Source organism: Acomys russatus, chromosome 11 (genome assembly GCF_903995435.1).
Source record: "Acomys russatus chromosome 11, mAcoRus1.1, whole genome shotgun sequence".
Lineage (NCBI taxonomy): Eukaryota > Metazoa > Chordata > Mammalia > Rodentia > Muridae > Acomys > Acomys russatus.
Genome location: NC_067147.1, coordinates 31,977,489 through 32,000,901, shown reverse-complemented (window position 1 = coordinate 32,000,901; position 23,413 = coordinate 31,977,489). Strand labels below are relative to the sequence as shown.

Genomic DNA, 23,413 nt, shown 5'->3' with positions numbered 1-23,413 from the left:
AATGGTTTTGCATTTGGTGATAAGTTATGGCACTCATAAGCGGCTGACAGCAGCATGCATTCACTGTCTAGAGTTCTGTGCTGTTTCTGCTGTGTTGGTAGTTTTAACCGTCCAACTTAAAATCTCCCGGGAAGAGATCCTCAGTTGAGCAATTACTTAGATCAGGGTTCTGGAGTGTTAACTGTTGAAGGCTTGGTGGGTGGGACGAGTCCTCAGGCGGGTGCTCCTGAACACCATAAGAGAGGAGAAAGCTAGCTGGGAGCAAGTGCGCGAGTAGACCTGTCTGCATGTTTTTCTCTCTGCTCTTGGACGTGACGTGGTTAGCTGCTTAAGCTCCTGCTTTGACACCCTGTCAATAATGGAATGAGATGGGATTATAATCTTAGTGGCCATATATAAATACCATGAGCATCTGCCATTAGCCGCCATGTGAGCAACAACTGGGGTGTGTGTGTACGTGTGTGCATGAGCAATACACACGCACATGTGTAACATGAGATGAGCACCGGGTGTTATTCAAAGAACTGTTTACCTTGCTTTTGGGGTAGGTCTCTCACTGTGACCTGGGGTCCAGCGATTAGTTTAGACAGGATGGCCGGCCAGGACTCCCAGGGATTCAGCCGTCTCTGCCTCCCCGGCGCTGGGGTTATAAACTCTGCCAGGCCTGGGCTTGTACAAGGGTTTTGGGACTGAGCTCAGTGCCATCTTCACGCCTGTCTGACAAGCTCTTTAAGGACTTAACATGTCTTAGAGGTCTCTTCCCCCAGCTTAGCCTGCTATTTGAGATGTCACATAATGTCACAGTGTGTCTTGACTAAGTCTCTTTCAAAGGTTTGGAATTTTCTGTCATAGTTTTTCTAGGGGAAAGGAATAAGAATATGACTAAATCTCTGACCAAGTCTTGAAACAAGATGGCTGGGTTCCGAGCCAGTTTATTCTGCTAGAATTAGTTTATTCCAGATGGACAAGTTTGAAGCCAGCTTAGTCTTTGACGTTTCAAACACCGTGCTACCTCAGAAAGGATATGTTAGAGGAAACACTAAAATAAAAATAACTGTTGATGTTTGCTTAATGAACCACAGTCTCACACCTGGGGACACCAAATACTCTTTAATTTTTCTCTTTGAAATTTTATGTAAATCATACCCAGATGGTTAATGAAAGCATAAATTGCTTTCTGCAGTGCATGGAAACCTTGGAGATTCATTTTTAAACTATCATAACAAGTATGCATTTACATGTACTGTTTGTGTTGCGTGTGTGTGTGTGTACAGTGTGGTCTGTGATGGTATAAGTGTGTATGTACGTATGTTTGTGTCCTACGTATATGAGTGCATTGCGATATGTGATGGTGTGTGTGTATATGTGAGTGTGTGTTTGTGTTGTGTGTATATGGTAATGTATGTGTGGTATGTGATAGTGTGTGTGAGTGTGTGTGTGTGTGTGTGTGTGTGTGTGTGTGTGTGTGTATATACACTTTAGGGATTTTATGGCCAGGCTTCTTTGGTAGAGCAGCCTCACCATGTCCAGGAGAGCCACTCACGCCGCAGCTGGTACAGAGCATCTGGGCATATGGTAGGAGCCCTGTGGCCAGCCACTAAGATACGCAGCATCGTAGGTGTTGATCTTTAAGTGTTGATCCTTCCCTGTACCTCATGTTGCTTCATGCCTGGAGGGCCGAGGAAAACTCCTTCAACTTCTGATGCAGCTTCCAAGGGCTCCCCAGGTCCATGCTATTGTCGCACAGAAGTCCACCGAGAGATGACTGTGTATGAGTGGAGTCTCTGTCGCTGGTGGCCACTCGCTCACGCCTCTCCCGATGTTCCAGTTGTGTGCGGGGTCAGGGTGGGTCTGTATGGGGGAGCAGCCAGCTCAGCTGCTGTTATTGTGTGGGGTGAGCCAGGTATGCTGACAAGCCTGTATAGTCATGCCAAAACTCAAGGCCTGTACCACTGACTACCCCTTGTTACACTCTGCTTCCCCAGAATTTCTGCCTGTTGTTGCCTTGTAGTCTTTTAATTTTTATTACATACAAATATTCCTTCTCTCTCTCTTTCTCTCTCTCTCTCTCTCTCACACACACACACCTGCTCTTGTACACATATGTGGAAGTCAGAAGATAACTTGTGGGATCCTGCCTCCTCCTCCTGCATGTGGGCCTCAGGGACTGCACTTAGACCATCAGGCTTGGCAGCAAATGCTTTTCTCCTCTGAGCCACCTCACAGGCCCATCCCAGACTGTCTTCGATTTATCTTTTATTTTGGTAGATTTGCCAGTTTCTCCTTGGTAGGGATTGAGCCCTCACAATTTAATTTTCCAGGTGATGTGTGAATACTGATTTCTTCATTAAAAACGAAAACTTCGGAGTCACAGCTAAAGTCACTTTTAATCAGCCTTACACTGCTGCCTCAAGTCCCTGTCCCCAAGAGGTCTCTGTCCAGAGGCCATTGCTATGATCGGCTGTGTGTGTCTCTCGCTAACCCTTTTCCCAGTAGACAGAAACCAATGGGAAAATTTTACTTGAGAGCCCCTTCCACCCAAACATCGTTGTATTGTTTACTGTATACACTATATTGTCCGTATCCATCATCCTATGGATATAGAGACCAACTATAAACTGATCCCTTCTCTTCCTCTCTTCCTCCTCCTCCCTTTATCCTTCCTCTCTTTTCCTTCTTTCTTTCTTTCTTGTCCTTCTTTTTTCTCTATAAGATAGCCCAATTGGCTGCAAAGTCTCCATCCTCCTGCACTAGCCTCCCAAGTGCTGAGATCATACCCAACCTTCTTGGAGATTACACACACACATACATACATACATACATACATGCATACATACATACATACATACACATACATACGTGTACTCATGTGAGCGTGTTGTTATTTACCCTAAATTGTTTTCCAGCAGCACTGTTTTGTCAGTTACATTCAAGAAAGATTTGGGGGCTTTTGTTAAGCATCTTGTGATTCTTTTCACAAAAGAAGACGCTAGAATTTCACTCCTGGTTTCTCTCTTCAGGTCTCAGAAGGCCGAGCTTCACAATGAAGACTACATTTTGGAACTGGATTACTGCTCCTCCTTAGAACACCTGGTAGACCAGAAGCTCATCCCAGAGTTCATTAAGAAGGTGAGCACCACAGTGAGACAAGAGGAACAGGCTCACAGGGCGGGCACCTAAGTGGGCTGGAGAGCAGGTGGACAGTCAGTCACACTGCAGGAGAACAGCTGGAGATGACTCTGGAACAAGATGGCTCTTCTGCTAGGCTGGGGCAACCCCGTGTCTTGTCCTATAGGGGCTGGAGTCGAATCCCAGCCAACAGGCCAACAGGCCAACAGGCTCACTACTGGACAATCCAACCCTCCAATGGGTCTGACTCCCAGATACCATCTCTCCCTTGTCCTGGGAACAGGCCAGTAGGTACAGGCATGCCATTGTACCAAGCAACAGCCCCTACCTGCAGGGACTGCCTGCCACCTGGAAGTGTGCCTGGTGTCAAGCCTGTTCTGTGTGGGAGGTGGTCACGGCGTTTTCACACCCAGTTGCAGGCACTATCTGAATTCTACGTGGCATTTGCAACAGAAGAAATGTCTGCACTCCAGACTGTGGCTGAGTTCCGTCTTCATGAGTATCATGTCCTCTTTCATGTAGTCTCCCAGTGTGCTGCTGTGAGCCCTAGGCAATATTCAGAGTGCTGACACTAACCTACATGCACGGACCATCACACACCATTCCTGTGCACCGCGGCCATCCTGGCATAGCATGCATTGTTTTTGTTTTGTTTTGAGATAGACTCTTATGTAGTCTAAGCTGGCCTCCAAGTCACGGTGTAGTCACTGTGAGAATGACCCTGGACTTCTAGTCCTCCTCGTCTTTGTCTCCGTAGGTACCGGATCATTTATGTGCATCACTATGTCTGGTTTATGTGGCCCTGGGGGTTGGACTGAGAGTCTTTATCGTTCTAGGCAAGCATTTTGCCAAGCTGAGTCACATCTCCCAGTGTCATGTGTTTTATAGTAAATTTCCTCTCTGTGTGTCTGTGTGTGTGTGTGTGTGTGTGTGTGTGTGTGCGCGCATGCGTGCATGCATACAGAGAGTGAGACTGTGGAGGGACCATTCTAAATTAAAGAAGGAAAAGTGTAGTATAGTAGACACATAAGCCAGTAATGCTTGCTGTTACTGAGGTTGGATTTTGTACACTAATAGGCTTTTTTATGACTGGTACTCAGTAGGTATTTTTTCATGCTAGCACTACTGTAGGCGTGTGAGTGATGTGTTAAACAATGACATTGTGGCAGCTTTGACATGACTAGGTAATGGGAATTTTTCAGTGCCTTTCTCATCTCATGTACCACAGTGGGACCTGCAGCCACGTTTGACATGTCACAAGGACCTTAACTGTAATTGACCTGCACAGGTCCAGACAACAATTTAAAGCCCAAATAGCCAGTTATTGAATTTTCTAGTAAATCCCACTGGTTGTCAACTCTGATGACTAGAACTAGGTGCTGGAATACACAGAACAGACTCATTGTGGTCCTGATGGGTAGACATTGGTAGGAGGAAGCACATGTGGCTGAGGCTGCCTGTGTGATCCAGGGATGGGGAAGATGCTGAAGCTGAGATGGGAGGGAGGAGGAGTATGTGGTGATATGGCTATGTTGGTATAGGCCAGGAGTCTCCAAGCACAGGGTCTTGCATCTATGAGAGACTGAGGCGGTAGAAGCAGTTGGCACCAAAACATCATACACAGAAGTCACATGGAGGAGGCGCGGGTGACAGAGAGACAGAGACAGAGGCATCTCCAGCCTTTATCAGAGAATGGTGCAGGAGACGTGTGAGGACCTTTGCAGAAGTGGGAAGAAATGAGATTGTCCTTTAAGGGATGTTCGCTCTCTTCCTTCCCTTTGCCTTTAACATTTGTTGAGCATTCAGGCTCCAAGGCCCTGGGAGTAATGACTCACATTGAAAGGAGCCAGGAGCCAGATGAACTCCAAGGCTCAGACTTAGCTAATTTTTCTAGGATGGTGAAGGCTTTTTCTACTCTATTAGAATTTAGGTCATTATTTCGGAATGGAGGTGAGCTTGTTTGTGTTTAGACATACATAGGTGCAAGAACCCAGCATTTTTCTAAATCATGTTGCCTGCATGAGTAGGGCCATCTTCTTTGCCAATAATACTCTACTAAAGTTGGCTAGAGACATCCTAGAAACTGAAATTCCTGATGACCTATAGCCTGGGGACGTGTGACTGCCACTTGACTGCTTGGGATAGCTGAGGGTCTGTGGGGAAGAAGTGGGAGAGGGCACTTCACGTGCTATCCCAATGTACTCATTTGAAAACTGGTGTTAGGTGTTTTGGCCCTAGCCAGACCAGATCACTGTATGGTAGACTAGTTGCACCAGATGTTCAGGAAGCCGTACCCTGGTCTGTGGGCTGCTTGGCTGCCGTAGTTCCTTAATGCAACATCTGTAGAGGCTCTAAGCCCTCAAGGACATTAGCTGTATTTTATTTAACTTTTTATTTTACCTCCTATTAAAATATGAAAAATAAGATGCCAGGCAACAGATATGATATGGAGAAGTTTATTATATGAGCATGGGCGAGTATGGAAGTGGGAGGAGCAAGAGAGAGAGAGAGAGAGAGAGAGAGAGAGAAAGAGACAGAGAGAGACAGAGAGAGAGACAGAGCGCAAGACAGGAAGAAGAGAGCAAGACAGGAAGAGAAACAAGCAAGAGATGAGATGGGTTTGTCCTTTTATATACTCCTGGGCATGCCTAATGGCAGGCAGGTAATGATATCATAGGTTGCTAGGCAGATTGGGGCAGTATGCTAACATTTATCCTGACTTTATTTACGTTGCCCCCCCCCCGACTCATTATATATGTGAGTGTATAGGCACCAACATCTGAGGAGTCATTCAGTGATTGGTTGTCATTGATACCTGCTAATTCTTTATGTTTAATAAATTAACGACTGCCAGGGCAAGGGGGAGTCTGTTTTCTTGTTCACTGCCATTCAGGTAGGAGATGAGAGCGTCCCCTGCTTCCAGTTGCTTGCTGCCATTATTTTATATGTGAGTCATTGTGTGTGTGAAATAATGGTTCCTGTTCCTATGCCCAGTAGATGTGTCTTCAGATAAGATGGTAATTAGCGTGTTTGTCATTGTCCCATGCTGTGAGGTAAGCTTACATCCTCTGCATGTTAGAGGTTAACTCCAACCAAGCTGCTTTTCTCCCATAAGAACAACGTCCCAATATTATTTTCCCACCAAATGTTTTAAATTAGCGGAACCTTTGGCTAGAAAATGTGACTAGAAGGGAGAAGCAACCTTATTATTTTCCACAACTTGGAAAAATAAAGTCTGTGTCATGTAGGATTTGCTGTAATTTACCGTCCCCTCCCCATGGTGATCCTTATACAGAGAGTCAAGAGAACTGTGTGAAGAAGGAATCTTTCCTCCCACAGGCCTCTGGAAGGTCTCCGCGTGCTTTTCTGCTGTGGTTAAATCTGGGTTGCTGCATTTTCCCCTCTCATATCCCGCAGTACGTCCGCCAACTGGCCTGCATGTAAATCATAGACTGTGGACCACAGAGCACTTCAAATGCAGACTTTAAGAAGGCTTAGCAAGACCCTTTCCAAGTCCCAGAGCCAAGAGTGCAAAGGAGGCTGTGGGAGTGACAGCGTCCTCTGAATTCCCCTGGGGCAAGGACTCAGCTGCTGTCCCAGGGGTAGTCCAAGCTGTCTGTGAGGCCTTTTTCCATACTCTGTTCCCAGAGGAGAGTGAAGGAGGCCAAGCCTTACAGTGAAGGGCCTGCATGTTCATTCAGAAGAATATTCAGACTTCTTTACCCTCTCTGGACCTTCTGGGAAGGCCAGAGGAGTGGAGTGGGAGCCATTATTACACCCGAAATATTGGCCCAGCTTTAAAGCGATGACGGCGGGGGTGGGGGATAGGGTGGGGGTGGGGGGCTGGAGTCAGTGACATAGCTGCATCTTATCCTGAGTGGCTCACAAGTGTCAAGGGCACACATGTATAAATGAGCCTTGAGTGTGGAGAGCTCTTTGAAGGTTTCAGGGTCAGTTCACACATCTTCTGATACCTGCTCCTGACACATCTTCAAAGAGGGCCCTGGGCTGTCAGGGACACCTTTGCCTGGACTGGGATTGCTGAGCAGTGGGGCCTGGACCTAGCCTTCCCTAGGAAAAGGAGGCACCAAGGGCTACAGAGAACCAAGTGAACTGGGGAAGGGTCTTGAGAGCAGCAGTGTGCAGTGAGCGGGGTGGAGGGGCAGGGAGGAAGACAGTGCCTTGTCTATAGGGACGAGAGTGTGAAAAGACCCAAGGCCAGGTTCTGTCTTCAGTGTGGGATCGATGCATAGGCAAAGCTGGTCTCTTCCTCATGGGGTAGAGTCCTTTTGATCACATGGGAAAGAGTCTTGCTATAGGCATTTCAGCTGGATTCCCAGTGAGGATGCTGGGAATGGTGGGAGGAGGTTGGGGGGGGGGGTGGGGCGCTCCGAGCAGGACTACTAGAAACAGCAGAACGTAGCTGGTGAGTCATGGCAGAGCTGGCAGCACTCAGGAGGCTAAGATAGGGGGACCAAGAGTTCCGGGATAGCCTGGGCTACACTGTGAGACCCTGTCTCAAAAATTTAAGGTCTGGGCTATAGCTCAGTGGTAGAGCATTTACCCAGTGCATGCAAGACCCTGGACCCACTTTCAAGCAACTCAACAAGAAACAGAGAAGTGAATGTCTCATCTCAACCTTCTCACTTGTGTCTTTCTTCCTTCACAGTCAGTGTGTGTGTGTGTGTGTGTGTGTGTGTAAGTTTGAAAGGTAAATAGGTGTAGCCACTATGCCCAGCTTCTCTGGGTAAAAGCTCCCTCATCCTGTCTATAGGAGAGGCCACAAATCCCTTTCTCTGGTTCACATGACCTTTGCCCTTGGGCCTAAGGTGCTAGGCCTTGGTCCCAAGACTCACTCCTTGATGATGGACCTTGAGACATACAGGGCCATTGGAGAACTGAGAGAGTGTTCCACTGAATGAGAACAACTGTGGGGGAGACCAGGGAAGACCCTGGGCTGTGGCTGGTGGATGAGAACACAGGACTGGCTATTCATTGGACTGCATTTGACAAAGGACACTGCTGATACCCTGCTATGGGGAAAACCTGGTTGCTTTGAAGTTCTTGGTGAAAACTGAACAGAATGCCAGGATTGATGCTTTGTCTGTGGGACAGAGATCGCTCAGCGCTTACTTCCTAGGGGCTTGTGGTGTTAGCATACTGCCCCTAGTCTGCCTAGCAACCTATGACATTATTACCTGCTTGCCGCTAGGTGTGCCCCTGCCCGGGATTATAAGAAGGGCAAACCTACCACATCTCTCTTGTTTCTCTGTCTCCCTCAGTGTCTGTCTCTCTCTTTATCTGGGGCGCTACCCCGTGCATGTGCGTATAGTAAACTTCTCCATACCATATCTGTTGCCTGGCATCTCATATTTCCCATTTAATATCTCCTTCTACAACCAGTCAGAGCTTAATTTTATTTCATTAAAGATGTATTTTATGTGTATGTGTCTGAGGGTATGTATGTGCACAGTGTGTATCCACTTTCCCTCAGTGGCCATAGAAGCTTGTTTCAGTCCTTGACTTGACACAAACCTAGAGACACCTCAGAAGAGGGAATCTCAGTTGAGGAATTTTCTAGAGCAGACCAGCCTATAGTCTGGTCAGTTGGGCATTTTCTTAGTTGTTAATTGATGTAGGAGGACCGAGCCCACTATGGGCAGTGTCACCCCTAGGCAGGTGACCTGGGCTGTATAAAACAAAGCTGACCAAGCCAGAGGAAGCAAGCCAGTAAGTCGATTTCTCCTGTGGTTGCTGCCTTTGCTCCTGGTTGAGTTCTGCCTTTGACGCTCTTCAAGGATGGACTGTGATCAGGACGTGTAATTGGAAGAAACCTGTGGCTCCCCAGTTGTTTTTGGTCCTGATCTGTATCACAGCAACAGAAAGTAAACAAAACAAAAACAAACTCCATTCGCTGTGTAGAGCACCAAGTGGGTCTCAACCCCTGAACTTCCTTTCCAGACCCAGAGTCTGACTTCACTTGGCACAAGACTCCACCTTAGAGTGAAAGAAAATCCCGTTTGGAAGACTTTCCCTGACCTCACTGCATTCTCGTTTGTTCCCAAACTATGACAAGTGTGGCAATTGTAAAAAGTGAAAAGAGTGAGGGTTTGGGGTCTGGGGAGGAGGGGAAAAAGGATGGAATCCCAGAATGAGATGTCTTCAGTGTGGATAAAGTGAGTTGGAGGCTGGCAGAAGGGGGTGGGGTTGCCCCTCAGCATTGAGGAGAGAGAGACAGGGAGGGAGGGAAAGAAGGAGGGAGGGAGGGAGAGAGGGAAAGGCCAGAGGAGAGAAAGATGAAGCTGGGGACCATAGGGGCTACAGACAGGAATGGAGAGGACAGCCCTTCCTCTGAGGCTGGGGAGAAGTAGGAGGGAACTGTAGGCTAGAAGTTTATGGTGGGGGTTGGGCTGCTGTCTGGAGGACTCTTTTTGCTTAGGGGGTTTCTCTCCTACCCAGCACCCCCTTCGGCTCTGATCCCCTGCTGTTTTTATTGGCTGTGATCTCCCTGTTCTGTCCAGAGGCCATTGAAGTCCCTTGGCACACAAAGTAGGGAGAGGAGGTTAAGAACTTGCTCATATCTCCAAAAGAGGCTCCATTCCTGATCTCACAGTACTGTTTGATGCAGTACTGGCGGGTCAGAGTTCACCCTCTTCCTCTGAGCAGGTCTGTGTGGGCTCTCTGGGTGGGAGACTCAAGGAGTATCTTAGGGAGCTCCATTATGCCCCACCTTCATCCCTGTCCCACAAAACTTCCACTCTAGCTGGGGACACAGTAGCAGGGGTCTGGGGCTATGCGAGAACACTGTAGGGCAAGGAGAGGGGGGAGTTTTCTGGAGAAGTGGTCACAAGCCAATGCCACCCACAGATCCACACGCCCTAGTTTCTGCTGAACAAGTAAGAGCAACAGGTCCCTGGTACATGCCATTGCTGCCAGCCAGGCCTTCAAATATACCGGCTCTTCCAAGTTTGATGACCCCCACCCCCGCCCCTGCCCCCCCACCCCCACCCCCAGGTCTCTGATAAGCAATGGCATTTACTTCCTCAGCAAGTCTGCTCAATAGAAATGACAGCTGAACCACCTATTTTAAAGCGTTTAATGGCTCAGTTTAGAACACGTGGGCAAGGCAGATGGCTTAGTGGATAAAGGTGCTCACTGCTAAGCTTGAGGACGTGAGTTTGATCCCTTGGTCCCGTGTTGTAGAAGGACAGATCAACTTGGTGTGAGCATGCATGTGCTTTTATTCATGTGCACAATAAATGTTAAAAGTAAAATGCTCTCAGTAATACATTTTGTGTAATCGAGTATTGCCAAATATAAACTTTCCAGCAAATAATGAGATGTTGTACATTCTTTGGTTTTAAGCAAATAAACTATTCAGAATCAGATGTCAAATGTCAGTTCAGTTGCTAAATTTTCAGTAAAACTGAAATATCCCACAAAATACTGAGTTTAGCAGAAAAGCAGTTTATACCTTACACAGATTAAATTAAAAGTTATAATTTAATAGTACTAAGAATTTAGCTCCTGTACTCATGGCCACATCTGACCTTGCTCCATAAACTCATTCATTTACATGTTTTTCAGTTTTCTAAATTGAGATGACTCACTTGTGACTCTTGAGTTTTTTGTCATAAGGGAAGTGAAACTTGAAGAGTGGTACGCAGCACGTACCTCCAGAGAAAAGATAACTACAGACAATGCGCTGTTTTCCTCATGAAAAAAACAAAACAAAACAAAACAAAACGGTTTTAAGTCACTTTTTTAATATGTAACTTGAGGGTGTGTGTGTGTGTGTGTGCACATGCACACATGCATGCAGGTGTCTGGGTACCTACTCGTGGAGGTCAGAGGTCGACATGAGGCATCTTCCTCTAGCGCTCTCTGCCTTATTACAGGACACTCAGTGGACCTGGAGCTCACCAGTTCATCCAGAATGGCTGCCCAACAAGCTCTGTGGTCCCTCCTGCCTCTGCTTCCCCAGCACTGGGGTTGCAGGTGCACACTGTCAGACTTGGTTTTTGCAAAGCTCCTGAGGAGCCGAGCTCGGGCCCTCATGCGTGTGCAGCAAGCTATAGGACCATCTCCCCAGTGTGTAACTGTATTTGAGGCAGGGTCTTGGCCTGGCAGTTTATGCTGGCCTCAAACTCTTGACTCTCCTGCTTCAGCCTTCTAAGTATTCGTAGGTGCCAACATGCTCCATCTAACATGTAACCTTTTAGGAATTCATTTCCAACAGATACCTTTCTGCTTAAGAGTAGCCTAGCAACGCCTGCAACTCCCCCCCCCCCCACCCCATGTTTACACTTCATGAAGCAGTTTTACCCTGCACCCTTTTTAGTGCATTTCTGTGTTTTGGGACTTGGTAATCTGAGAGATTTTGGGAGGCACATCTAGTTCAAACCACGTTCATCTGCTTACTGCGATGCTTATCACTTGGGAGTGGTCATTCTTACAGTTCCCACGTGACAGTGGCAAGTGGGGAACAGCCTGAAGTCAACTGCGCTCCTTCATCTAACACTCAGCTGATGTTTGACCTCACCCACTCGTACATGAATGTAAAGTCCCTGTAAGGGACCATGTGCTCTATTGAGGTCTTTACAAAAAAAATAATGGGGGAAAGTCCCTTTTATTGAAGCTAATATAAACACGGACGAGTGCATAGAGACTGAGCACGAATGATGGGTTGCACCTGTAATCCCAGCACTTGAAGGCTGAGGCTGGAGCATCTTTTCAGGCTAGCTTTTGTCTTCTGCTTGCTCCACACCTGGTGGGCACCCAGGTCACAGTGGCTCTTTTTTTTATTTATGTAAAGAATCCCTGGGCTACCATTACAAGGGCTAAGGCTACCTGAAAAACACACACACACACACACACACACACACACACACACACACACACACACACACAAAACTAGGATAGCCTCCCCTCAGGGCTTTAAGAATTTTATGCTCTAGGAAGTTTTAAACTTTTATTAAATGTATTCCCAAATCTGTTGCCTCTCGAACCACTTATTAAATTAACTCAAGCTTTCTTTGATTAATGTGTTCTTCTCAACAAGTAATTTGAGCTTCCAGTTCAGGTGACACAGAGCTCCTATGCTATGAGAGAGACTAGGAAGTCTGGTGGGTTAATCCCATGCCTCTCTTATGAAAGGCCACACTTTAGAGACTAACGAGGGCTGTTCAGGCTCGTGTGTGTGTGTGCTATTTTTGCCTTCTTGCTCATGGTTCATTGTACCAGCCTGTGAGAGTTACTTAATATGGGTCTAAGTCTTGGCAGTGGAGGTCCTTTTTACAGTCCTTTTCCAGATACCTACTTGGCTCACTCCTGCATTTCATTCAAATCTTTACTCAAGTTCACCTCGCCTTCTCTGTTTGCTTATTTAGACAAGGTCTTAGGCTGACCTTGAACACAGTCCACTTATCTCTGCCTGTCACGTGGTGGGGTTACGGGCATATATTTGCACCACACACCTGGTGCCCACTGTTTTTCCCCATTACTGAGACTGCAATTCCCCATTACTGAGTGTAATTGGTTGCACTGGGAATCAGTGCACAGATAATTCAATTTGTTCATAGTTCGTAACACATATCAAAAAAAAAAAAATAAAAGCCATGTGTTAACGTTTTCTTAAAGACTCATTCCAGTGGCGTGCCTGCTTCAAGATCGAGTCAGATTTTCCTAAAGGGGACCTCATGTATCGATGTATTCCAATGACGTTACTCCTGTCTAGAGGGGACTATGTAATGAGTGCCTGCATGTGTGGAGCCTAGAGGAGGACGGTGTGTGTTGTGTTTTGTCACTTCCTGCTTCGTCCTGACTTCAGACAGGGTCTCTCACTGAACCGAAGGTCCTCATCTCCGCCCCGCCCTGCTCCAGCACTGGGGTTATACACGTGCGCTGCTGTGTCTAGCTTTTTCAGGCGTGCCGGAAATTTGAACTCAGGTCCTCATGCTTGTGCAGAAAGCTCTCTTACCCACGGAGCACCAACCCCTAGCCTTATTTTTTTTTTCTTTCACAGAACATGAATAGAATTATTAGGGAGACTGAACCCCATAAACAGAGATGTTTGAGGAACACAAAGAGACATTTTGTTTAGGAAACAGTTGGACTACAACCAACATGGACTGGAAGTAATTTAAAATATTAAAAATGTATTACATGAGTGTTGTGACTTCCCGTTGCCACCTAGGGTGTGTGCTAGTCACCTTTGTATTGCTGAGGTAAAAATGCCATGACCAAGGCAAGCTCTAGAAGGAAGGGTTCACTTGGGCTTACCAGTGTCAGAGGGCCAAGAGTCTGTCACAATCATGGTGAGGAAGTTTGGCATCTGGCAGGCATGGTGGCTAGAGCAGCTAAGAGCTCATATCTCAAGCCACAAGTGGAGAAAAGATCTTGATACATCTTGTGGCTTTTGGAGCCTCAGAGCCTACCCCTGCTGACGTATTTCCTCAAGCAAAGCCACAGCTCCAACCCCCCCCCCCCGACCCTCAAACAGCACCACAAAATGGGAGACCAAGTTTTCAAGCATCCGAGCCTATGGGGGACTTCTCATTCAAACCACTGCATAATGCCAGGACAAAAAGTTAGCGTCCTACCTGTGGAATATTGACAGACGCCACTACTCACCACAGCTCAACGGTCCACTATTTTCTGCTTGTAAAAACCATAAAAGAATGAATGCTTTCATCTCCTTAAAAACTATTCTCATTTCAAAATGGGATGAGGGTGGATTTCCCTCTTGGAAACAGTAAATGTCTCCAGAGCAATTAAAAACCCGAGTTTACAAAACGATCCACTGATAGCAACACTCGGGGTTGCCTGGGAAGGCCGGCAGGGTGGATATGCCTCTGTCTTCAGAAGGCCAATGTGGCTTCCTTCTTAGTGTCCCTGAGTTCTGTGGGTGGCTCTGTGTGGCTAGGGGCCATCATGGCCTTTGGTCCCCCTTTCGTTTTTATTTGCTCTTTTTTTTTTCAATGCGAAGATTGATCCTTCCCCTGTTTTGGCTTCATAGCAACTTTTGCCATAGTAGACGTTTGACAACCCCTTTCTCTCCTCCTGGGCTTTTCCTTCACCACCCTGAGGCCAAGCAGACATTTTCCTTGGGCATCTTCATAGCTTGGGGGGCATGTACAGTTTTGGGGTATGCAGAGGGAAGGCCTTCACTTGACCGCACTGCTGGGGCCCATGGCAGGACTGGTTGGGGTACTACCTCACTCATTTCTTACAGAGCAGTTTTTTTTCTATCTCTCTTTAGTGTTTCTGGTAGGTTTTAACTTTCTATGTCCTATTTATTGATTTCATTCATTCAGTCATTCATTCATTTGAGACAAGGTCTCATTTTGTGGCTCAGGCTTTGCTGGAACTTGCAGTGATCCTCCTGCCTCAGCCTCCACTGTGCTAGGATCACAGGCATATATGTATTACCCTATGTAGCTGCTGTTTCCCTGTCAGCTCTTGAGACATTTTCCTATTTTTGCTCACTGGGCTGGTTGCCTCATGTCTCTTCTCTGCGCAGATGGCATGGTACTCCGTGAATGGGGGCAGGGGAAAAGTGACATCCCTGCGCTTCTCAGGTTTGGCACGGTCTCCTCATTCGGTGGGAACTGATTTGAAAGGTGATAGAGAAGTGCAGCAGGCAGGCATTGAAGACAGTCGGCAACTTTGTCCTGTAACTCCCAGCCTCTCTAGTCAGTGTTTGTGGCGGTTGGAAGTTCAGTCACCTCTCCCTGGAAGTGGCTGGCCGTGGAGTCACACGTTCCCACTTGCTACTTTGCAGCAGGCTGGTTACAAATGTGGGGGTTTGCTGATACGGGGGCGTGGTTATGGCGATAGAGATATGTGTCGCTCATATCGGTATATATGTGGACTTCTGATGAGATGGGTCGTGTGATGAGTGCTAATTATGCACTGTCAGGGAATACATGTGGGACTTGAGGGTTTACAGTGGTGATGAACGCCCTCTCTGTGAAGCCTCCTGTCTGCCAGGCACTTGTCATCCAAAAGATAAGTGGAGAAGTGAGGTGTGAGGGCTGGGGTGGCTCCTCTTTGGAGGGAGTTGATCCTGGCGGTGCTTTGGCTGTCTGCAGCTGTCTCCCCAACACTAGAAGCTGCACTTCTGTCACTGCTGACTAGTGTCTTTTCTGAGGGGTTGAGAGCCAGGGCAACAGGATGTTACTCTCTGTAAGGTTATAGTCTCATATTCTCTCTGTCTCTCTGTCTCTCTCTGTCTCTGTCTGTCTGTCTGTCTGTCTGTCTGTCTGTCTGTCTGTCTGTCTCTCTCTCTCTCTCTCTCTCTCTCTCTCTCTCTCTCTCTCTGTCTCTTGGCTGTAGAGAGAAAGTGTGAGTGAGCAAGAGACATATTTGCTGAAACCAGCCAGTCGTCTCCAAAGGACATCTGGGGTTTTAAAGGCTAAGTTCTAGAATTTTCTCTTGATTCCAGTAAAGGAGCTGTCCCGGCTACTAACCTAGGCAGCAGCCACCGAGGCAAGGCCCTTCATGGTCTGTAAGTTGATAATGCCCAAGACTGCTAATAGTGCTGGTTCTCTGATGCTTTGTCTATTAGCCCTCCTGTTACCAAAGAGATCCAGGGTAGGATGGTGGCCAGCTGGGTCACAGTGCCTGGACACTTATGGATGAGTTCTGTGTATTCTTTCTGCTGTTTGCACAGCCCACCAATATTTGTTGATTGGTTTTTTAAATGTATTTTTTCTTCATCTCCTCCTTAACTAACAGGTGTCATCAGAGTTCAGAATATGGGCTATTATTTTATATTCCCAGTTTTTTCTGTCTCCTTTTTTTTTTTTTAATTAAGGTTGAAAATAAGCATTGCCTTCAATGCAACAGATCTGTTTGTGAGAAAAATCTAAAGTTGGAGTGATTCATTTGCTGGATCACTTTCAACTTCAGTGTTTGAAAGAATGAAAACTGGAGAAGATTGTTAAGGTGGGGCTGGCACTGTCATGTGTTGAAAGACAGAGAATCCAAATAGCTGATTATTATACATGAGGCTAAGGAATAAGAGCGAACAGAAGAAAGTTCCATGTAACTCACTTCTTTTTTAAACCCTTTATTTATTTATTCACTTTACATCCTTATTGCAGCCCCCTCCCTCCTCTCCTCCCAGCCCCACCTTCCCACCCTCTCCTCCCATTTCCACACTCCCCTTTTTCTCAGAAAAAGGGACCCGCCCTCTCACTCCCCCATCCCCCGCACATCAAGTCTCATCAGGACTAAGTGCATCCTGTCCACTCAGGCCAGACAAGGTGGTCCAGCTAGGGGGAAATGATCCAAACGCAGGCAATAGAGTCCAGGTCAGAGGCAGCCCCCACTCTAATTGCTAGGGGACTGTCTTGTAACTGTACACTGTTAATGACAGCCTGTGGCTGCGCCCCACACTGCAAAGGTATTGTGAGGTGGGGAATGGTTCAGGGGGTAGGGATGTTATTCTAGGGGTTAAAAAAAAAAAAGAAAGATTATGATGCAGGATATGGGAAGTAAGCATGTAATAAAACTATGTAAAAAGATAGAAAAATGTTGAAAAGAAAAATGTTTAGACATATTCCCAGGGGAAACAGCGCTTTGACAGGAACTATTCATTGTTTGGTTGGTGTCGAAATTTGATTTTCAATAACTTTCCATTTTGAATATGAGGCAGTTGTGTCTCTAACTTCTGAGACACTCCCAGAGGATGATGGAAGCCCCTCTTTGTGCTGCCTAAGCCGGAAGCTGGGAGGCTCTGTGACCCCCTTTGTTTTTCATCCTGTGCCTGGGAAGGTAGGTATAGTTCCATCTTTCTGTGGCTCTTGAAGACTGCATCATCATTAATTCATGCTCTGCACATCTGTAACTTGTGATAAACAAGAAGCAGGCCTGAGTTTGCCTACCAGTGTCAGCCTCAGTGCAGGGCAGTGAGCGTTTGCCTCATGGGTATCTATCTGCCTGTATCCACAGCTGGATGTGCCATCACAAACTGAGAGGCTAATGAAGGCTGCTCTTACCCCTGGAGGCCACTCATTTACATTTCTGTATACATGAAGGTACCGTTAACTCAGTCTTTCATGGAGGTGTTGGGTGTTTACTAGAAGAAGCCACTGCAGTCTGGAATCACTTACAGATGTGAATTAGTGAGGGTCACTGTATCCCAAAGGATGTTGAGTGGGGTGTGGTGACTCATGCTGGCCATCCCTGCACTCAGGAAGCTGGCCTACCAAGTGAGAAAGAAACTGCCTCAGAAAACCAAGGGATGGAGGGATGCAGATGTGGGGAGGAAGCAGAGACACAGAGAGGTCTGATATTATGTACCGGCCACCTAAGGTTACTGGCTTGTAACAATAACAACCATTTGTTTGGCCCCAAAGACTTCAAGTAGGATGGAAGCAGCCACATGTGCTCCCACTGGATGGCATGGTGGCTGGGCTCCATCTTCAGGGCAGTGTACCTGTCGCTCCCTGCCTATTGGACGTCCGTCCTTAAACTGTGACAGCCACACTCTAAAAGAATAAGGGTGAAGTTATTATCTGTATTCGCTGCCTCAAATGTCACATGATCCTCCACCTCACTCACTGGTAGCGGCATTCACAGACACCCACACTGTGACGCAAGTACAGGATACTTCTGAAGACTCCCATCTCTTGGTGTAGCAGTGGAGGGTTCATGGGTTGAGAGAAGTGATTATGGCCATCTTGGGGCAAACAGCTTGTCTCGCTGGCCCCCCACCCCCAGGGGTTCTGATGTAGTGAGCTCTCATCCAGTCCATCCTACCAGGAGAGAACAGGCTGCGCAGCGTAACATAGAATGCAGAGAAAAAACAAAGATGAAGGGAAGAAGTGGAGTGTCCTGACATCTGCTGAGCAAGGGAGAAATGGTCACCACAGGGATGAGCTCCCACATTGGTTATCCAGTTTCAAGTGGCCGTCCCGGAAATCATATACATACAAGCAACACTGAGTGGATTCAGCAGGTTGTATTTATCTATCATCGTATATGTAGATGTGTGTGTTGGTGACGATTAAAGGAACAGAGCCACGAACTTAAGAGGGAGCAGGAGACGGTAACGTGAGAGGTGGGCCAGGGGGAAGGGAGGAAATGGGGCATATAAGTGTGCGTGCGTGTGTGTGTGTGTGTGTGTGTGTGTGTGTGTGTGTGCGCGTGTGTGTGTGTGTATAATGAATATGTATGTATGTTGAGTATTAAGTTTAAGCATTATTAGATACCATCACTAATAATCTTCTTTAACTTTGTATACCCCCAGATCTCCACTCCTCCCCCAAATAACCTGTTGTTACGCAAAGGGAGCTCTATCTTCGTGGTATACAAAACTCAAGTCACTTCCACCTTCCAAAAACCATCCCCAAGTTCCCGAGGGCATTTATAGAGGAACAACGAAGCATTTGATTTTTCTCCTCAGCACATTGTAATAGCAACACGCTTCAAGTTTCCTGTTTAGCCTTAGTGGCAATTTGCCCTCGAATTTTGAAGCATCATCAAGGCCATGTTGTATTTTTGTTAGTTTGGACTCAAGGAAATTTTTTGAAAAAATTGGTTTTTAGGGCAAAGGTTTTTAAACCAAGCATAGTGGTGCCCAGTTGCAGCGATTCCAACATTTAGTTACAGTGCCTTTCATGGAGGCCTGTGTGAGTCAGGGAATGGTGGGGAAAGTCACCACTGCTGGCTAGTAAAGACGGGAGGTGTGAAAGCAAGCATCTGCTCCTTGTTACACTCGCAAAGCTTACGTGTCTTCGCCTCACTCATTTGATTTTCTGCTGAGCTTTGAATTCCATGAAGACTTTAAAGACAGACTTCTAGAAAATTCCCCGGAGTTTTAATAAGCCCTTGATGTTCAGAGCCCCTCAGCTTGTCATTTCAGGGTCACTGGCGTTACTGGAGTATGAAATTGGGGCTGCTGACTCAGCAGCTCCTGAAGCTGGCTGGCTGCCTGTCTGGGGGGGAATTTGAGGAAATGTGTTACCTCATCTACAAGAGGCCCCAGGTTGGGGTGTTGCTCACTCTGACAGTAAGTGTTCAGTTAACATTGCTGCCGTTTTTTTTTTTTTTTCCTTCTTAAAGAGAAGACCGGCTCGAGTTGTTAAAATCTGGTTAGAAACCCAAAGTCACGTGGTGCTTCATTTTCTTAGTAATGCTTTCTTGAGATGTTCCTCCTTGAGCCTTGAAACTTCTGCAGTTTCTTTTGGACCGAGTTCCCTTTGTTACGAAGATGGTAGGAACAGCCTGGGGTGCGGTTGCACATCTGTAACCCTTGCACCTGGGAAGTAGGGGCAGGAGGATTTTGAGTTCAAGGCTAGCTTGGACCACATAGTAAATTATAAGGCAGCCTGCACTACAGAGAATGACTTTGTTTCCAAAAACCAAAGAAAGATGCTAAAAATAACCAATAATAGGTAGGTTTACAAAATCTCAGATGAACATATTTTCAAAACAACTGACCTCTATTTCTATTGCTATGATAAATGCTGACCAAACCATCTTAGGGGGAGGAAAGGCTTTCTTTTGTTTACATGTCCCAATCACAGTCCATCATGAAGAGATATCAGTACAGGGGCTGAAACAGAGGCTTTGGAGGAGCACTGCTTACTGGCTCGCTCTCCATGGCTTGCTCAGCCCACTGTGGGCGACACCATTCCCTTGGCAGGGGCTCATGGACACTCTTAAGAGAGGAGAAAGTTAGCTGAGAGCAAATAAGTAGGTAGGCCTGCATACATTTATTTCTCTCTGTCCTTGACCATGGATGTGATGTGACTAGCTGCATACTGCCTTGACTTCCCCTTAATGATGGGCTGTGGCCCCCTGCCACCTGCTCACCTCACCCTGCAGATACGGCCTTCTTCTTGAAGTGGTCTGATTGTCTTCCACACCATAGAATAAAATGCCCACATCCCAGAGACTCTAGACTCATTCAGAGTGAGCCCAGTACAGTGTACGATGGAGGTAATGGTAATTTAAATGCATACAGTAAATTAAACTACTGATGAGCATTCACGGGAACATCATGGGCTCTGCAGCCAGGCTGCCTGGATTTCATTCATCCTGCCCCTTTACTAATTGCTGGGTGATGTTGAGCAAGTTTCCCATGCTCTCTCCGCCTCAGTTTTCAAATCTGCAGCATGAGGATGAAATGGAAATGCATGCACATGATAGTTTGTTTTGATCATCTGCTTGATACAATCTAGATTGTCCTGGAAAGAGAATCCTCATGGGGGATTTTCTAGATCAAACTGGCCTGTGGATACCTCTGTGGGAGATGTTTTAATGATGTAAACTGACATGAGTTGGACCATCCTTGGGCATTCCTTCAGTCCTGGACCACGTAAAAGGAAGTGAGCTGAGGGCAAGCACGCATGAGGCCATTCTCTCTCTGTCCTTGACTGTGATGGGATTACCTGTTTAAACTTCCTGCCAGCCTGAGGCTTGACTTCTCCACAGCATCGGACTGTAACCCAGGGCTGTGAGCCCAAATAAGCCCTTTCTCCCCTGACTTGCTTTTGTCACAGCAACACAAATGAAACTAGGATAAATGCTGTAAGGGTTAAGAGAATCCAGTGTTTGCTCTTTCTGCATAATTTTTTCTGATGCTTCCTCGTGTGTTCACCATGATTAGCTCCAAACCATTTCTGTGTGCACAGATTTCAGTATAGTACATATTTGATCCTTTTCAACATTACATTTAGTACATCGTGTGTGTGTGTGTGTGTGTGTGTGTGTGTGTGTGTGTGTGTGTGTGTGTGTGCATGCACACACACACACGTGCACATGCTCTCACACACATACATGTGCCCCATGGCACATACCTGATTTGAGGTTTGATCTGGCCATTTCCTATGTGGGTGTGTACCAGGATATCAGAGATGCCAGGGATCTTACTTTAGTGGGAGGAGGCGTTGCCCTGCCCATTGTTTTCCTAGGTGCTTTGATCTGAAGGTTCAAGGCTTTCTTGAACTGGGGCCTTTGCTTTGCTTCAGGTTCCTGGTCTGAGCACATGCAGCCACATGTGTGCTCAGCTCTGCAGATGGCCGAGCTCTGAGAGGTGTTTGCTGGGCTAGTGGGAGTGTGTGTCAGAGGTGGCTGCCAAGTGTGCCGGGAAGAGATGGGTTCCAGAAGGTGTTTTCAATGCCTCAAACAGACGTGGTGGACATCTTGTACATTCTCTGGGAAGCAGGTGAATGCTGTGTCTATGCCAGACAAATAACTCCCTAGAGTAAGGGAGCAGTAACGGTTTTGACCAAAAAATGTAACTACTTAGCTTTGCTGCCCTAAACATCAGTTGTGGTTTTGTCGTATTTGCCTCATATTCTCTTATGTTCATGTTCATAAAAGCAGGCCATGAGTTAACTGCAAGCTTTACTTCTCAACACTTGATGTATACATGAAAAATTTCAAAGTTAGTTTTGTCCATCTTGAAATAGTATTTCTGGGGGATCACTTTATTCAGCTATGTGATTTCCTTGGGCTCCACCCTGCAACCTTACTAACTTGGCCAGAGTGGACATCTGACCTAAGTTGGGCCAATCCGAGTTTTCCCCCGAGAGCTTTTTTAGTTTATTCTAATTTTTGGTACTTTCTTTCATGAGTGCTGTATATCATTCGTGCTCCCTTAGCCCCCTTTCCCATGTCTCTCCTACTCCCTCTTAGGTCAGTGACTTCTTCAGTAATTATTATTGTTACACGCACGCACATGCACACACACACACACACACACACACACACACACACTTGCTCACATGTATATATGTATACCACATGCTTGCTCAGTGCTTGTGGAATCTGGAAGATGGGATTAGACCCCCTGTAACTACAGTTACAGACAGTTATGAACTGCTCTGTGGGTGTTGGCAAACCAAACCTGGGTTCTAAGAGCAGTAAGCACTTTTGACCCCTGAGGCATCTCTCTGGCCCCTTCTTTTGTTTTTACGGAGATTTGGTTTGCTGATCTACCACATCGTGCCTCATGCTAGCTCCTAACTCAACCTTAGCAGCAGAGAGTCAAAAACATCACTTCCCTTAGTCTACAACCCACCGGAGATCTCAGAACTAGCAGGAGGCCTCTCGGATTGAGTATAGTCAGTTCAAGAAAAATGAAAAAGTTAACTCTTTAGGGTTTCTCAGGTGATGTGACATCCAAAATGTCCATCCCACTCACTACAGTGGGGATTTGTGGGTGGAGTGAGTGGGTAAATGACGATTGCTGTTCCTGTGTTATAGATGATCAACTGCTTTGAGGAGTAAATAGGAAGATGCAGAGTCAGTTTTAAAGCTTTAGGTTTTCAGGCTGCTTGCCTGAGATTCATTCTAGATGTTTGGGTCACCAGAGAAACCACCACCATCACTGCCGCTGTCACCGCCTCCTTCTTCTCTGTGGTTCCACCTCATGGAGTGCCTGGCAGAGCACTCTGTTAAGAAGCTAAGTGTTAATATACCCCTACAGGCAGCTTCAGATGAGAGCTCAAGTTCATGTTATTTTGAGGCTGCCTTTTCAGAAAGCTGCTTCAGTTGAGGTGACAAAAATGGGAGGTTCGTGTGTGTGTGTGTGTGTGTGTGTGTGTGTGTGTACGTGCGTGTGTGTGCATGTGTGTGTGTGTGAAAATATTCACCGTAAAGACTCACGTAAACTGTGCAACCCAGAACAGCAGTTTTTGTGCCTAGTCCTGATAGACACAGCTTATGGCTCTGTTTGAAGACTTGTGATGTTTGTCATGGTCCCCAACAGGGGTCTATGAATTATGAGGAGGGCTCAAGTGGACAGTAGTCTGGCTTAAGGCGTATTTGGGTTGTATTACATGCCTCAGACTCTTTCCTTCATTTTGTATTTTTAAATTTAAAAATTATGTGTATGGAGGTGTGGCTATGAATGCTGGTGCCTGCAGAAGCAGGAAGAGCATGTTGGGTCACCCGGAGTTGTCGTTTCAGGTGTGGGTGTTGGGAACCCAACTCTAGCCATCTGTAAGATCAGTATATGCTCTTAACCACTGAGCATTTGCTCCACCACCACCCCCATCATTTATTATTTTCTATGGTACATCGTGCTTGGTAGCACCTCAACCCCAGGCAGAACTTGAAGTCATTACAGGAATCATCTTGATATGCACCAGCTAGTAGTGTAGTCACTAGTGAGGACTGAGGAACTGACTGTTTTTATTTGAATTAGTTTTATAGCCACATATGGCTAGTAACTGTTATACTGCATAAAACAGCTCTTTTAATGCTTTTTAAGCAGTAAATTTTTCAGTGTTAGCTGATGATCTATAGGCATTCGTCATAAGGATAG

At 46.5% G+C, this 23,413-nt stretch overlaps 1 protein-coding gene across 1 annotated transcript in view; it reads left to right on the top strand.

Moving 5' to 3' along the window:
• The window catches only part of Rftn1 (raftlin, lipid raft linker 1), a 197,230-nt gene that overhangs the window by 99,056 nt on the left and 74,761 nt on the right, over nt 1-23,413 (top strand). The window contains exon 4 of the mRNA XM_051153046.1: nt 3,021-3,129. Within this exon, the coding sequence (XP_051009003.1) occupies nt 3,021-3,129 (109 nt within the window). The remainder of the gene's footprint in view (nt 1-3,020; nt 3,130-23,413) is intronic.